Source organism: Euprymna scolopes, chromosome 37, assembly GCF_053919585.1.
Source record: "Euprymna scolopes isolate OS-2025 chromosome 37, ASM5391958v1, whole genome shotgun sequence".
In the NCBI taxonomy this organism is placed as follows: Eukaryota; Metazoa; Mollusca; class Cephalopoda; order Sepiida; family Sepiolidae; genus Euprymna; species Euprymna scolopes.
In genome coordinates this window covers 52,862,470-52,876,292 of record NC_136518.1, presented here as the reverse complement: position 1 = coordinate 52,876,292, position 13,823 = coordinate 52,862,470, and the positions used below count along the sequence as shown (strand labels likewise).

The following is a 13,823-nucleotide window of genomic DNA, read 5'->3' as shown; positions in this document are numbered from 1 at the left end:
CTTGTGACATGGTGTATTGCCTTGGTGAAAGAGCACTATTTTCATCTTCATTTGTGTCGTTCTGGAACGATTTTTGCATTCAAACGCATCAATAATGCCATGTAATCTTCACTGTAGTGATTCTTCATTCCTCAAGGTAATCAATGAACAAAATACATTGCATATCCAAAAATATGGAGACCAAAACCTTGCCTGCTGATGTTTCAGTCTTTGATCAGTTTAGACGACTTTCATTCAGCTGACTATTGCTTTAACTCTGGAATGAAGTTGTGGATCGATGTCTCATCCATTGGTACATGTTGTGTTGAAACAATTATAAACAACACTCTGAGTCATATGTGTGTTGTCGTTTTTGATTGTCTGTGAGCAAATTCTTCACCCAGTTTTAACTCAGCTCATCGTTGAATGCATTGCCCTCTGATGTCTTTAGGCTCTCTGCCATCTCACACAAATTAAATTTACGATCAGCCAAAACAAGTTTTCGAACATTTGTGAATGTTTTCTGAAACAACTGTTGAATTTGATCAACCTGAGCATTCAGCATCATTTGTGTCTGTACTACCGCGTTTAAAGTCAGCATGCCGTTAGTCAATTTCTAAAACCTATGTACATATTTTTTTCAATCACTTGTTGACCATTCTCCCTATACTCCGTTAATATTGGTGTCGAGTTGGGAGTTTTTAAGACCAAGTTTGAAATTGTGCAAAATAAAGGTACAAACTTTTATTTTTTTCCAATTTATACTAAGAAACTTTTTGTCATGTTAAAACTATGAAAAGGGGCAATTTGTGCTTCATGGCTGTTAGAATAAACGTTGTGGCTGCATTAAATACGATTAGCTTTAACTGTTCATCAAACAGCATAATATTTAGTTTGTGGCATCTTATGACAAAGGTCCATACAAAATTTCAATCAAATTGGCTCAGTAGTTTCCAAGGAAAAGTGGAATGGACAAATACAAAGGAATATTATAGATTATGCACTTCAGAATTGTATTTGAAAAAACTTATTGGAGTCTAGCAGGGTAACCTGGCATTGCCCTGAAGAGTCGTGACTTTTTTTTTTTTTATCGATTTTTTTTATCGAACATTTGTGAATGTTTTCTGAAACAACTGTTGAATGTTTTCTGAAACAACTGTTGAATTTGATCAACCTGAGCATTCAGCATCATTTGTGTCTGTACCACCGCGTTTAAAGTCAGCACACTAACTCTTAGCTGTTGTTTCCCACATAGCAGAGTCCGAATAACATTTATCAAATCATTTCTTTGCTCGAACAGTATTTTTCCAGAAAGTATCAGAAAGAATGTGAAACTCAGATTTCTCTTTCCAACGGCAACTTATCTTAGATAACTGTAATCTGTAAACGAATAATCCAATTGAGCTCAAAGTTTAACACATGCCACTTGAAGGTTAGTACTTTGTAAATGCTATATGCATTGTTTTTTTTATTAGTGCTGCTATCTCTATGCCACGTCGACGCCTTTATTTTAAAGATATGTTATTCATACATTAAAAATGAAAGTTATTGTAGTGTTGCCCGGAAACCAACACACGTTGTGTCCAGTTTCGGTCACAAAAGAGACCAAAACAAAAAATAGGAAATAACTCCAACTCGTTTGTTCTTTGTAGCAACAACATTTATTTTCTCATTCTCTTTTTTTTTTTCATGCTGTGACGTCCCTTACGTGATCGTCTTCTTGAGCGTCCTTCATGCCTTGCACATGATCTCGAACGTTATCTTGTCTCTCTCTCTCTCTTGTGATCGTTCTATTGCTTTTTGTAGTCGTTTATCCCCCCCACGGGTGACGTCACCTCTCAAAAATTTGCATACGCGCATCTGCGCTATGTTACATTATTTCCAAAACAGTTCATTCGAAGTTTGACACGTGCGATTTGAAGGTTAGTACTTTATAAAAGTCATATGTATCGTTCTTGTTTTTGTTTTGTTTTGTTTTTGTTTTGTTTTGTTTTGTTTTTGTTTTGTTTTTTGTTATTAATAGTGCTATCTCTATGCCAGGTCGAGGACTTTTTGAAATATATGTTATCCATACATTAAAAAGAAAGTCGTTTAAATTGCAGTTTGAACTTTATCCCTTCCTACTCATCAAATAGTTGATCCTGTTGATTTCATCCAAAGCAATTGGCCTATGACGTCAACGGTATGAGTTCCATATGGAAACGTTGATTTAATTTGAATAAAATAAAATACGCATCAAGTGCGCTTGAAAGCCAAATCACAACGTAATATGAGGAAAATAAACAAATATTTTACTTGTTTGAAATTTATAACATAAATATATTTCGGAACTACATTCCATCCTCAGTATGTTGTTTCTTTCTTCTTTTTTTTTCTTTTCTTCTTTCTTGCCATGTTGTAAAGTTGGAGAAAGAAAAGTCGCATTGTATCTCAGCGGTTGTATTTTGAAATGCTGGAACAGCGCGTAGGCAACGCGAGAATAACGCCAAGGGTGTGAGTTCCATATAGAAACGTTGATTTAATTTGAATAAAATAAGATACGCATCAAGTGCCTCTGAAATATATTATATAAATTTTTCTCAACTGTTTTTCAACCAGAAAAACAATCGATATAAGCTAATGCGCTTTTGACTTTTTGCGTATTTAATTTCATATTATTCCATATAACTAATATTATTTGTCGTGACTAAATCATGGAGTGCTTCCTACGAACGTTAAAATGCAAAAGGCTTTAATTGCTACACTCTTTCTTTCTCCACTTTACTGGAATTTGCTTTCTTCATCACTTCCAAAAACAAGTGAGTTTTCACAGGAATGTGTTAACGCAGCATTTTCAACAAATAAAAATCGTTTCAACCTCCCCCCCCCCAAAAAAAAATAACTCGTTTGTGTGAAACTTACTTGTTTTCGGAAGTGGCGAAGAAAGCAAATTCCAATGAAGCACAGAAAGAAAGGATGTAGCAATTAGAACCATTTGCTTTCTAACGTCCGTCGGAATCACTTTGATTACAACAATCATTGGGAATATACCTCTCTGTTGGCATACATAATTATTTCCAAACAAATTCCCCGGAACCATGAAATTTTGCAAAAGTTCTTGACGTGAGATAAACTAATGCACTTTTACTTTCATATACGGAAAGTTTGAATTATATATATATTTCTTGTGTTGGACATATTAATGAGTGAAATAACAAACTACCACTAGTATATATTGCAATGTTCTTTGTGTAAATAAATGTAGCTTATGGCGTTTGACAATGTGTATCATTGTAATTTCACCTACCTACCTTGGCCTTCGGGCCAAAATCAAAGTGTAGTATCTGTTCCGGCAGATACTGCTAGCAAAGACCATATGTGGGAGCAACCCCACATATAAGACGTTGGTCAATGTAGGGGCAACCCTTCATACCAATTGTCACTATCCAGCTCCCCTACTCCCCGGGGAGTTGGTCCCCATTTCCCCTTCACTCCTCACATTAAAAATCGGCCTTGTGCCTAATTTGCTCGGTGGGGGAGCAAATAAATACCGCAAAGACCATATGTGGGGGCGACCCCACATATAAGACCTTGGTCAATGAAGGGGCAACCCTTCATACCAATTGTCACTATCACGCTCCCCTACTCCCCGGGAAGTTGGTCCCCATTTTCCCTTCACTCCTCACTTTAAAAATCGGTCTTGTGCCTAATTTGCTCAGTGGAGGAGCAAATAAATACCTCAAAGTGTAGTATCTGTTCTTCAAATACTGCACTTCCATTTCTTGTTCTCTTTCGGTGAAGGAGCAGTCCTTCACGACTGAGACAATTTTTTATTTTTGTACCTTTTCTCCACGTTAAAAAACGACCCTGGTGTCTAACTCTGTCCCGTGGGGAGGCATTGTAAATAGGTACTTGCAGCCAAAATAACGTAGAGGTTAGAAGCGCAGACGGTAATCTAGGCAGTCGAGTTTCAATCCCAGCTTGAGGCAGTTGCTGATCTAGCCACACAGAAGAGCTGTGATACAGTGAAACAATCTCTCTGTGCATGGGACTGATACATAATTGACGTTTTAAGAAGACACGTTCCAAAAATTCTGATAATTAATTCATGCATATGAAAACGAAATTGCTTTGCAAATTAAGTAAGATTTATTTATTTTCATAAATATATAATAGTTGTGCGAAAGAAATATGTTAATCAATTTGCTTTATACAAATAATGTTTGGTTCTGGAGTTCCTTGATACAATCAATTTATTTTAAGACTTGCGCAAGGTTGAGAAACGCTGATATACAATATATGTTTAGATATTTAAAATTCTTTTTAAAAAAATTTCATCCAATGTTCTTTCAAAGAATTGATATTTGGAATTATTGGCATGTCCCGTCGATAGATACAAACAAAAAATTGAGGTCCGAATAACATTTTACGTAAAAACGGAAACTGATTGAAAGTAAAACGAAACCAGTACAGTACAGTACTCAATAATACCTTTTTTGAGAGATTTTTTTTTTTACACAGTGATCACCACTTATCAAGGCCCGGAAGCCACTCAGGGATAAGGGTTATTGCAAGTACATTACGTTAGTGTGGAGATTTGATGAAGTGTTTACTAAAGGGAGCGGTTCATTAGGGATTTGTTAACGTTGGACTTGAACACATCCAAGTTGTAGTCAGGTGGGAAGCAGGCAGACGGAACAGAGTTCCACAGGCGTGCAGTTCTAAGAAAGAAGCTTTGTTCATGGAATCCACGTTTTGATTTAGGCACAGATATAGAGTGGGGGAAATTTTTCACAGTGGATTCAGCTAGACGGGTGTTTTTCGTGAAAGATTGGCGAGGGAGGACCAGAGATTGGAGTTCAAACGAGCACCTGCCATGGAAATAACGATAAAACAAAGATAGGCTCGCAACGTCTCTTCTGTGGGAGAGAGGTTGCAGGGTAGAGAAAAGGGCATCCCTCACTAAGCCACCATTTCTTACGGAATGCTGCATAGCATTCAGTTATCCTTTTTTATATACTTTCCTATGTGGCGTGCAGTAAAAATATACCGGAAGAAATACATTAGAGTATGTTGCTAATGTATGAGGGCGGTACAAATTTGAAAGATCAATTTAAGACGTTAAAAACTGATACCGTTCTGATACATTGGCACTTTTAACATTTTTTTTTTTTTTTAATAAAATACTTTTTAAAATAATTACATTTTAATTTTTTAAATTTCGTATTCAGTCTATTCATTAGTGTGCCAGTTTCGCATTTCGTTTTAATTTCAGTCAGTTTCTGTTTTTATATAAAACTCTATTCAGACCATCCATTTTGTTTCTATCAATGGAACATATCAATGTTGCTTAGTATGTTGTTTTAATAATCAGTATTTGAAACTAAGAAAAAAATATTTAAATCTTTAAAGATCCAAGATGGAAATGAAAAATCCAGAAAGTTGGAACCAATCTTTGAACTCAGAACTATGACAACACTTTTAAAAATATCATTATGGATTTGAATATTAAAATTTAAAATTTAAGAAAGCCAAAAACGGTATGCGTGCGTTTCTCTGAAATAAATCTTTACTCTTTATATTTTAAGGTAAATAAATGCTTTTTTGTTTTAAGAAAAGAAAGCATATATCGTTTTTTTTTGGGGGGGGGACCTTCTGAAATTTCAGTTTATTGCAGTTTTATTTTTATTAATGTTTTTAACTTTTCAAAATATCAATTTTCTTTCAAATACTTTTCTATTAGAAAATCAGGTGCTTGTGTATTTTGGTTATTTTTGTGCATTAAAAAAAAATTTTTTTTTTAAGAACTATTTTCAGAACAGGGAGAGACAAAAAAAATGAAACTTAAAAACACTATCGACATTTTTACAGCCTTAAAGACTATTATCTTTCTTTGAGACATGTGTCTACGGAAAAGAAATGTATTATACAACAAGTAAAAGAAATGATGGATTAAAATGAAAAAAAAAAGTTCGTTATCTTTAAATACAAAAAAAAAATGTCAAACGCATTCTGATAATGACTTTTCAAAACTATACATTTTAATAGTTATTTTTTATTCATCACAAAAGTTTAAATTTTGTATAAAAAGGTTAATTTAGCAAAAATATCACACCTTCCAATAATAGCTGTTCAAAACTATGAATTTTAATGATTATTTTTTATTTATTACAAACGTTTAAATTTAATAAAAAACTTGGTTTGGTTTACCAAAAAAAGTCACACACATTCAATAATGACTGTATAAAACTAATTATAATTTTTAAAAGTCTTACATTTTCACATAATAATAACTTTCGCTCATTTCAGAATTTAAATTTTTTTTTACTTAATTCAATAAATGTTCAGGTAATTAGTGTTTTATTTCATGTTATTGTATAATTTTTAGTGCATTTGTTTTGTTTTTAACTAAAAGTTACGTGAAACTGACATTTTCCGATAGGATCTTATTGATTTGTCTCCCTCTGGAAAAAAAAAATTGTCCAAATAACCAAAATGCACAATTAGCGAAAAACCATTTTTTGTTATTCAATAATCAATAATCTTTATCAAAACATAAATATTTAAAAACTTTAAAGAATGTAAAAAAAAAAAAAAAATTAAAAAAAACGCCTTACAAATTTCTAATGAAAATTAAAAGTTTATTTTTAGGTTAAACTGAAGAGACGCCTTTTCAATTTTGATCAGGGCCTTTTCGAATCAGTATGGATGGCCAGAAGTGTTATAAAGCACTGGTTGGGTACAGAGTGTCATCGTAAAGAATATATTTTTTTTAATTTTTAAATAATTTATTTTATTATCAATGTTTAAAAAAAAAAATGTTTGCGCTTCTACAGAATTGGGACGAGATTTTCGGAAATCGTAAAACTGAATTTCACGTGAAAACAATAGTATCTCCGTATTGCTCGTATTTTTAAGATGATTATATCCAAAAATTACGAAAATTGATAAGGTAGAAAAGATTTTATTAAAGAAAATAAAAATAGAATTTAATGAAAACGGTCGTAAAACACAGGAGAGTTCATCAGAGAGGTCATTTTCTGTTCGAATTAAACAAAGGTGGCGGCTATTTTTCACCTGCTAACATGATTAAAGTTGTTTTTTTCATAATAATTCAGTAATATGCAGGTAATTTCGACTACATAATTTGGAAGCTACTATTGACAAAAAATCAGTTGAAATCACTGTTTTTTATCTGAAAACTCCATTTATCGACTACAAAATCTCGTCCCAATAATGTAGAAGCACTTTTTTTTTTTACTACAGTAAAAGAATAAAACAATTCATAAAAAAAATACAAGATTTATTTTGGGTTTGTATTACTGTACACATAGATTCGAAAAAGTTGTCAAAAAACAAATATATAACAAATAAATGTTATCAAAGGCAAGCTAAGTTACTTTTCTATCAAACTGGATATATTTTTCGTGTTTTTATTCAATGTAACATGTTTATTCAGCTCGAAAACCATACAGTGTTTACCGGTGTATTGGAAAATTCAAGATGACGTCTGACTCTCTCTTTAACACGGTAAGTTTGGGAAAAGGTGTTATAAATAAAAAACTAGACAAAATACTATTTAAAACCTGCCGAATATATGTCAACCTATGTCACGGTAACATATATTCAGCGAGTTTTTAACAGTATTTTATCCAGTTTTTTATTTATAACACCTTTTCCCGAACTTACCGTGTTAAAGAGAGAGTCAGACGCCATCTTGAATTTTCCAATACATCGGTAAACACTGTATGGTTTTCGAGCTGAATAAACATGTTACATTGAATAAAAACACGAAAACTATATCCAGTTTTGTAGAAAAGTAACTTAGCTTGCCTTTGATAACATTTATTTGTTATATATTTGTTTTTTGGTAACTTTTTCGAATCTATGTGTACAGTAATACAAACCCTTTTTTTTTTTAAACGAGATTTAAACATATTTTAACGAGGTTTTCTTTTTAATGTAGATTCTTTTTCTAATGGTCATCTGCAAGAATTCCTCTGGCTGCAGCGAATGAAAAACAAATTATTTTAGAAATATTTTGCTTTGGATACGTTTTTTAAAATGTTTGATTAAAAAAAAGCACAATTAAAATAAAAAATATTTCAAAGTGATAAATTAAAAATATTTTTATCATAAAAAATATTTTTATGGTGTTTATTTCTTATAAAATAGATATATTTTTCAAATAAAGACGGTTTATCTAAGCCCTTTTAAAATATATTCTTTATAATGTTTGTAAAAATTCAAAAACGTTCTACATCTAACTAGGACTTTATAACAATTTTGACCATCCATAATGACTTGAGAGGCACCAAGCAAAATTGGAAAGAGGTCTTTTCAGTTTAACCCAAAAATAAACTTTATAATTTTCATTAGAAATTTTTTAGGCTGTTTTTCAGATTCTTTAAAGCATCACTATTTTAATCCATAATATTTATATGAAAAATTTAATATCTTTATTCCAAGTATCTTATTAAGTTATGAAAATATCAATATTTTTATTCTTATCAAAATATCAACATTTTATCACAGTATCGATCTTATTAAATTATCAATATCATTTTATGAAGACGTAGTTAAATATCTTAATAGTTATTTTCATAATATTAAACTATATATTATAAAATATAAATATTTTTTTGTAATGTATCAATTTGGCTTTATCAAAATATCAAGTTTTATCGAAGTAACAATATTTTCTGTCAAATATGAAAACTGTTTTTAAATTTTAATAAATTATCAATATTTTTTTTCTAATTTTTTTTTATTCCATCTGTTAGTATTTTTCTGTCTTTTTCAGTCTTAAAGATTGTTTTCTGTATGCTCTTTTTGTTATTCCAAACCAAGTTTTCTTTATTCATCTACATTCAACCCTGGTTTATCTTTTTACAAGATCAAATTCCATTACAACTCAATTGTCTCTGCATGTGTCTATTTTTCTTACATCTACCCTTCTATATGTTAATATGCGTTTATGTTACGTGACAATTAAAAAAGTTCCATAATACAAGACATTAACTCTCCTGACCCCCAATAATCCCCATTTATGAATGAATGTTTCTTTTTTTTTTTTAATCTGGCTGACGTCATTCTATGACAGAAGGGAAAAATTGAAACCAATTATTTTTGTTGATGTTTATATGTACAACTGATTTCGTTTTTTTTTTAATTTACAGTTTCCAAATTATTTTTTCCACATTTCTTTTTTGTTCAAATGTGTTTTTTCTTTTGTTATTCCTTTTATTTTGTTCATTTTCTTTGTTCACTTTTTCCTGTTTCTCAAATATTGTTTTTGTGTCCAAAACATTTTTCTTTAAAACCAAAATCTTTTCATTTTTTGTCCAAATATATTTTTTTGTTTTTGTGCCCGAATCATTTTTTCTTCTTTTTATCAAACTCATTCTTTTGTCCAAATATTTTGTTTTTTTTTATCCAAATCTTTCTATTTTGTGTATGCCAACATTTCTTTGTTTTTGTCAAACTATTTTTTTTATGTTCAAATATTTTTTTTGTTTTTTACCAAGACTTCTTGACTTTTATTTTTTATTTTTGTGAAAATCGATGTTGTTGTTGATGATTACTGTTTTTCTCACAGGTTCCAAGGCTGAACAAAGTAGGTGCCATTTCTGAGCATTTGAGCATACTTCTGCCATGTTGAACACAGTTAGTCTTCTGCATGCACATACAAAAATAGCTTTGCCTTATCTTTCCTAGTGACTTTCATCTCACACTTTATATATATATATATCTTATGTAATTCAGGAAAAATAAACATAGTGCTCAATCACGCTTATAAGAACAAGATTTATAAATTATAGGTGATACTATACAGCAATAAAAGTGATTAGGCATCTAATATTATAGGTTTCAGATCGAACAGGAAATTTGCACCACTGTCTTATCATTCAAACTGGCGAATAATAGTGACTATAAATGGTGAAACGAGAGTATTAATTATTTTCCTGACCCCCCCCCCCAATAAAAAAAACCTATGGCATGAGATATCTAATAAATTTATTGCTGTATACTATTATTGATACATCTTACAAACGTAATTGAGCACTCTGTGTTTATTCATCCAAAACTCACATATATATATATATATATATATATATATATATATATATATATATATATATATATATATATATATATATATATATATATATATATATGTAATGTCATCAATGTATTTTCCCCTGGGGTCAGGGATATACAAACCTTTTCTCTCAGCTACATATCTTTGACTATGACCTTCGTAATTATTCACTTTGTCAGGAATATATATATATATATATATATATATATATATATATATATATATATATATATATATATATATATATATATATATACTTTTAGTAACAGTTTACAGTAGTTTCACAGTATCACTGATCACCAAAGTGTTTCTGACTGGGATCAACTAATACATATTAGCCTATTGATTTCTTTCGGGAATGAAGCATGAACACCTCTGTGTAGCTTCAATATGTATTTTCTTACTACTGTATATATATTAAAATGAGTTATTTCTGCCATACAATTATTTCAAATACATTTCATTTTTATTATCATTTCCAATCCATTCCTGTAAAAAATCATTTCTTCATGCGATTCTTATAGTAAAATCATTTCAATGTATTTGTATAGGTACGTTATTTCCAATATATTTCTATATAAAAATTATTTCCAAGGTAGTGCGATAATAATTACTTTTCTAATATTGCTATAATATCGTTATTTCCATTGCTTTTCTACAGTAACTTCATTTTCAATAATAACACCATTTGGAAAAGCATAACTTAATTTTTCATAGGATTAGGATTAAACTCAAAATAAAGAAAGTATAAATTTATACACACACACACACACACACACACACACACACACACACATATATATGTATATATATATATACAGGATGTCCGTAAAGTTACTATACAGTCTTACAAGTTACATGTTTATAAAAATCTCAGAAAATACACGTGTTACATCCGAAAAGACTGTAACAATCAAGGCAAACAATAAGACTGTATAGTAACTTTACGGACACCCTGTATATAACTCCAGGTTAATATGTTCCAGAGGTAAAGTAACTAATAACGTTTTTACGAAGTTAATACAAGAGTTCTAAATGCCGAAGTAGGCCGAGATATACTTTTTATTTGTTTTACATAAGCGCTAATATGTCGCTACACATTCATGAGCATGTTTTAGTCAACCAGTTACAAGTAACTAGAGAGGTCTTCAGGCGATATTGCTTACTTGTAATTGGTTGACCGAAACGTGCTCATGAACGTGTAGCGACATATTAGCGCTTATGTAAAACAAATAAAAAGTATATCTCGGCCTACTTTGGCATTTAGAACTCTTGTATTAACTTCGTAAAAACGTTATTAGCTCATGTAAAACAATAAGCCTATATATATGATAAATATTGGTTTCATCTGCGTTAGTTAATAGACTTTCTGGCGTGTGGTGCGTTTGCTCGTGTGGCAGAGTACTCACCTCGCATGCAAAACGTTCAGATTTCGAATCCCGAGTTCGGATATGTCTAACTGATGAACTCAAATGAGGGCGAAATTTGAGTTTTGGACTTCCGGTTTGCTGGCTGTCATGGCTCTTGTGAGCTGCGACGTTGTTTGGCTGTGGAAATAATTATATATTGAGAGAGAGAATATAGTCAGGTTAGTGTGAGAGAACTCCAGCAGAGTGATCGATTGTTAATAAAATTAAAATAAATAAGAACATAATATAATAGATAAAGTGTGTGTTACAGAAGATAAGAACAACATCGATACCGTCGATTTCAAAGTCAAACAATGGGGATAATATCTGGTCGCCTATGTTGGATTCTATTTGAAACAAACAGTACCGATGTTTTTCTGATTTTCTGTAGCACACGCACACACACATATTATTTGGATTCATGGACTACTATTCTCAGCTCCGTTCTTATTTTCACAAAGTTTCAGCCGATATAAACTTCGACCTTATTCAGGTGCATGTTGGATACGTGAGGCAACAGATAAAGGTGTAAAGTTACAATCAGCTCTGAATATTTGTAATTCTAGTAGATGGTCTGTAATAAAAAAGAAAAAAAGAAAACCGGTTTTCATCTAACTGAAATGGAATCATGTCGTCTTTTCTAGGACGACAATTTTATCATCCCACTCTGTATATTCTTATCTATCTTTTACAATGTTTCGGCCGATGTAGCCGCTGATATTCTTCAGATTTGAGGTTCAATTCGAAATCCTGTACAAGTTCCCAGGTTCAACATAAGAATTCTAAAATTGAAAAAGATGTGCCCGAACAAGGTCGGAGATTTACATTAGCTGAAAAGTTGCGAAAATAACAATTACAGTGGAAATAGTTGTATGAACAATCCAAAAAAATTCGGACTTGTTTTTTATTTATGGAAGACACAAATGACCTATAATCCTATATATTTCTCCAACTCTCCTGAGTAATAGTCCAGTCTAATTATACAAACCCAACAGTAACAATTGTATATATAGGTACTCTCTATAATCTTAGTCTTTTTGCTCTTTTTATTTTTAACACTGTTTTTCTCTGTGTTCTTTCTTCTGCTGCTGTTTGCTGTGTGACTCACTATTTTTTTTTTCTAACGTATTTATGGACGTCACTTATCTTTATTTTATATTTTACACACATACTCCTGGTTTAGTATTATTAGACTGGGATAGTGTTCAGGAGAAATGAAAAAAAAATTATATGTCATTTGTGTAACTTTACGGAGTGTGTCTGAAAAATAATGGGAATGGTATCACAAAGAATTTATTTCTATTCCAAACCACAAACTATATGGTTGGTTCCCCTTCAACAGAATTTGCCTCAAGTCTTATGAACTTCATTACTCTTCTCCATCACTCTTCTATGAATTGACAACCCCACTCCCTCAACTCTGTTATTATGACTTTCTTGGTTGCCCTCATAACTGATGATTGACTTGAGCTTTGGGAAAGAAAAATGTCACTTGGAACAAGATCAAATGATCATGGGATTACTCAGGTCTAAGGTATTTCCCCATTCTTCTTTGCCAAGCTTCCATGTACTGGGACACACTGCTATTAAGATCCTTCATGGTTTACAAACAGGTTCTCTTAATAATCCTTTTTAGCAGGGGGGGGGAGTCACATGGAGAAAGTTTAGATGATTATGGAGAAGTGTTCAAGTCTAATGTACTTCGCTATTCTTTTCTAATATGCATTAAGATGACCCTCAGCTCTGTTATTATTACTCTCTTTGTGGCTTTCATGGCTTCCAAGCAGGCCCCCTTGATGGTCTCCTTAAACTTGGAGAAAAAACTAAAGTCACATAGAGCAAGTTTATGCGATTATAGTGGTTGCTTAACCTAATGTATTTTGCCATCTTTTTCTGCCCTGCATCTATGCACTGGTGTGCCATTTAGCTCTGTTATTATGACTTTCTTGGTAATCTTCATGGCTTACACAAAGGTCTCTTTAATTACCCTTTTTAGTTTGGGGAAAAAATAATCACACGAAACAAGATCAGGTGATTATGGAGGTTGCTCGAGCTAATGTATTTTCCTATTTTTTCTGCTATGCATCCATGCATTGAGATGCCCCTCAGATCCGTGGACTGTATGACATCCAAAAATGATTTTCTTGAGTTTTGGGAAAAATAAAAAACGTTACATGAAGTTCAGATTATTGTGGAGAAAGGAGAGTAATACAGTGATATTCTTTTCGACCAGAAACTGCTGGATGTTCAAAGATATATGAGCAGGTGCATTGACATAGTGAAGAGGAAAATGTAATGTAGCCAAAAGCATGTGAACAAAAAAAGCAATAGTTACAGAAAGTTCCATCCATCCA

The 13,823-nt window shown here is 31.7% G+C and overlaps 1 protein-coding gene across 4 annotated transcripts in view; it reads left to right on the top strand.

The window, feature by feature from the left end:
- LOC145261195 (laminin subunit alpha-like) overlaps positions 1 to 13,823 on the top strand; it is a 469,749-nt gene that overhangs the window by 344,689 nt on the left and 111,237 nt on the right. For 3 of the 4 annotated variants that reach the window (XM_080119517.1, XM_080119516.1, XM_080119519.1), the window contains one exon: positions 9,557 to 9,574. The exons of the other annotated variant lie outside the window; for it this stretch is intronic. In XM_080119517.1, coding sequence (XP_079975643.1) covers positions 9,557 to 9,574 — 18 coding nt within the window. The remainder of the gene's footprint in view (positions 1 to 9,556; positions 9,575 to 13,823) is intronic. 4 annotated transcript variants of the gene reach the window in all.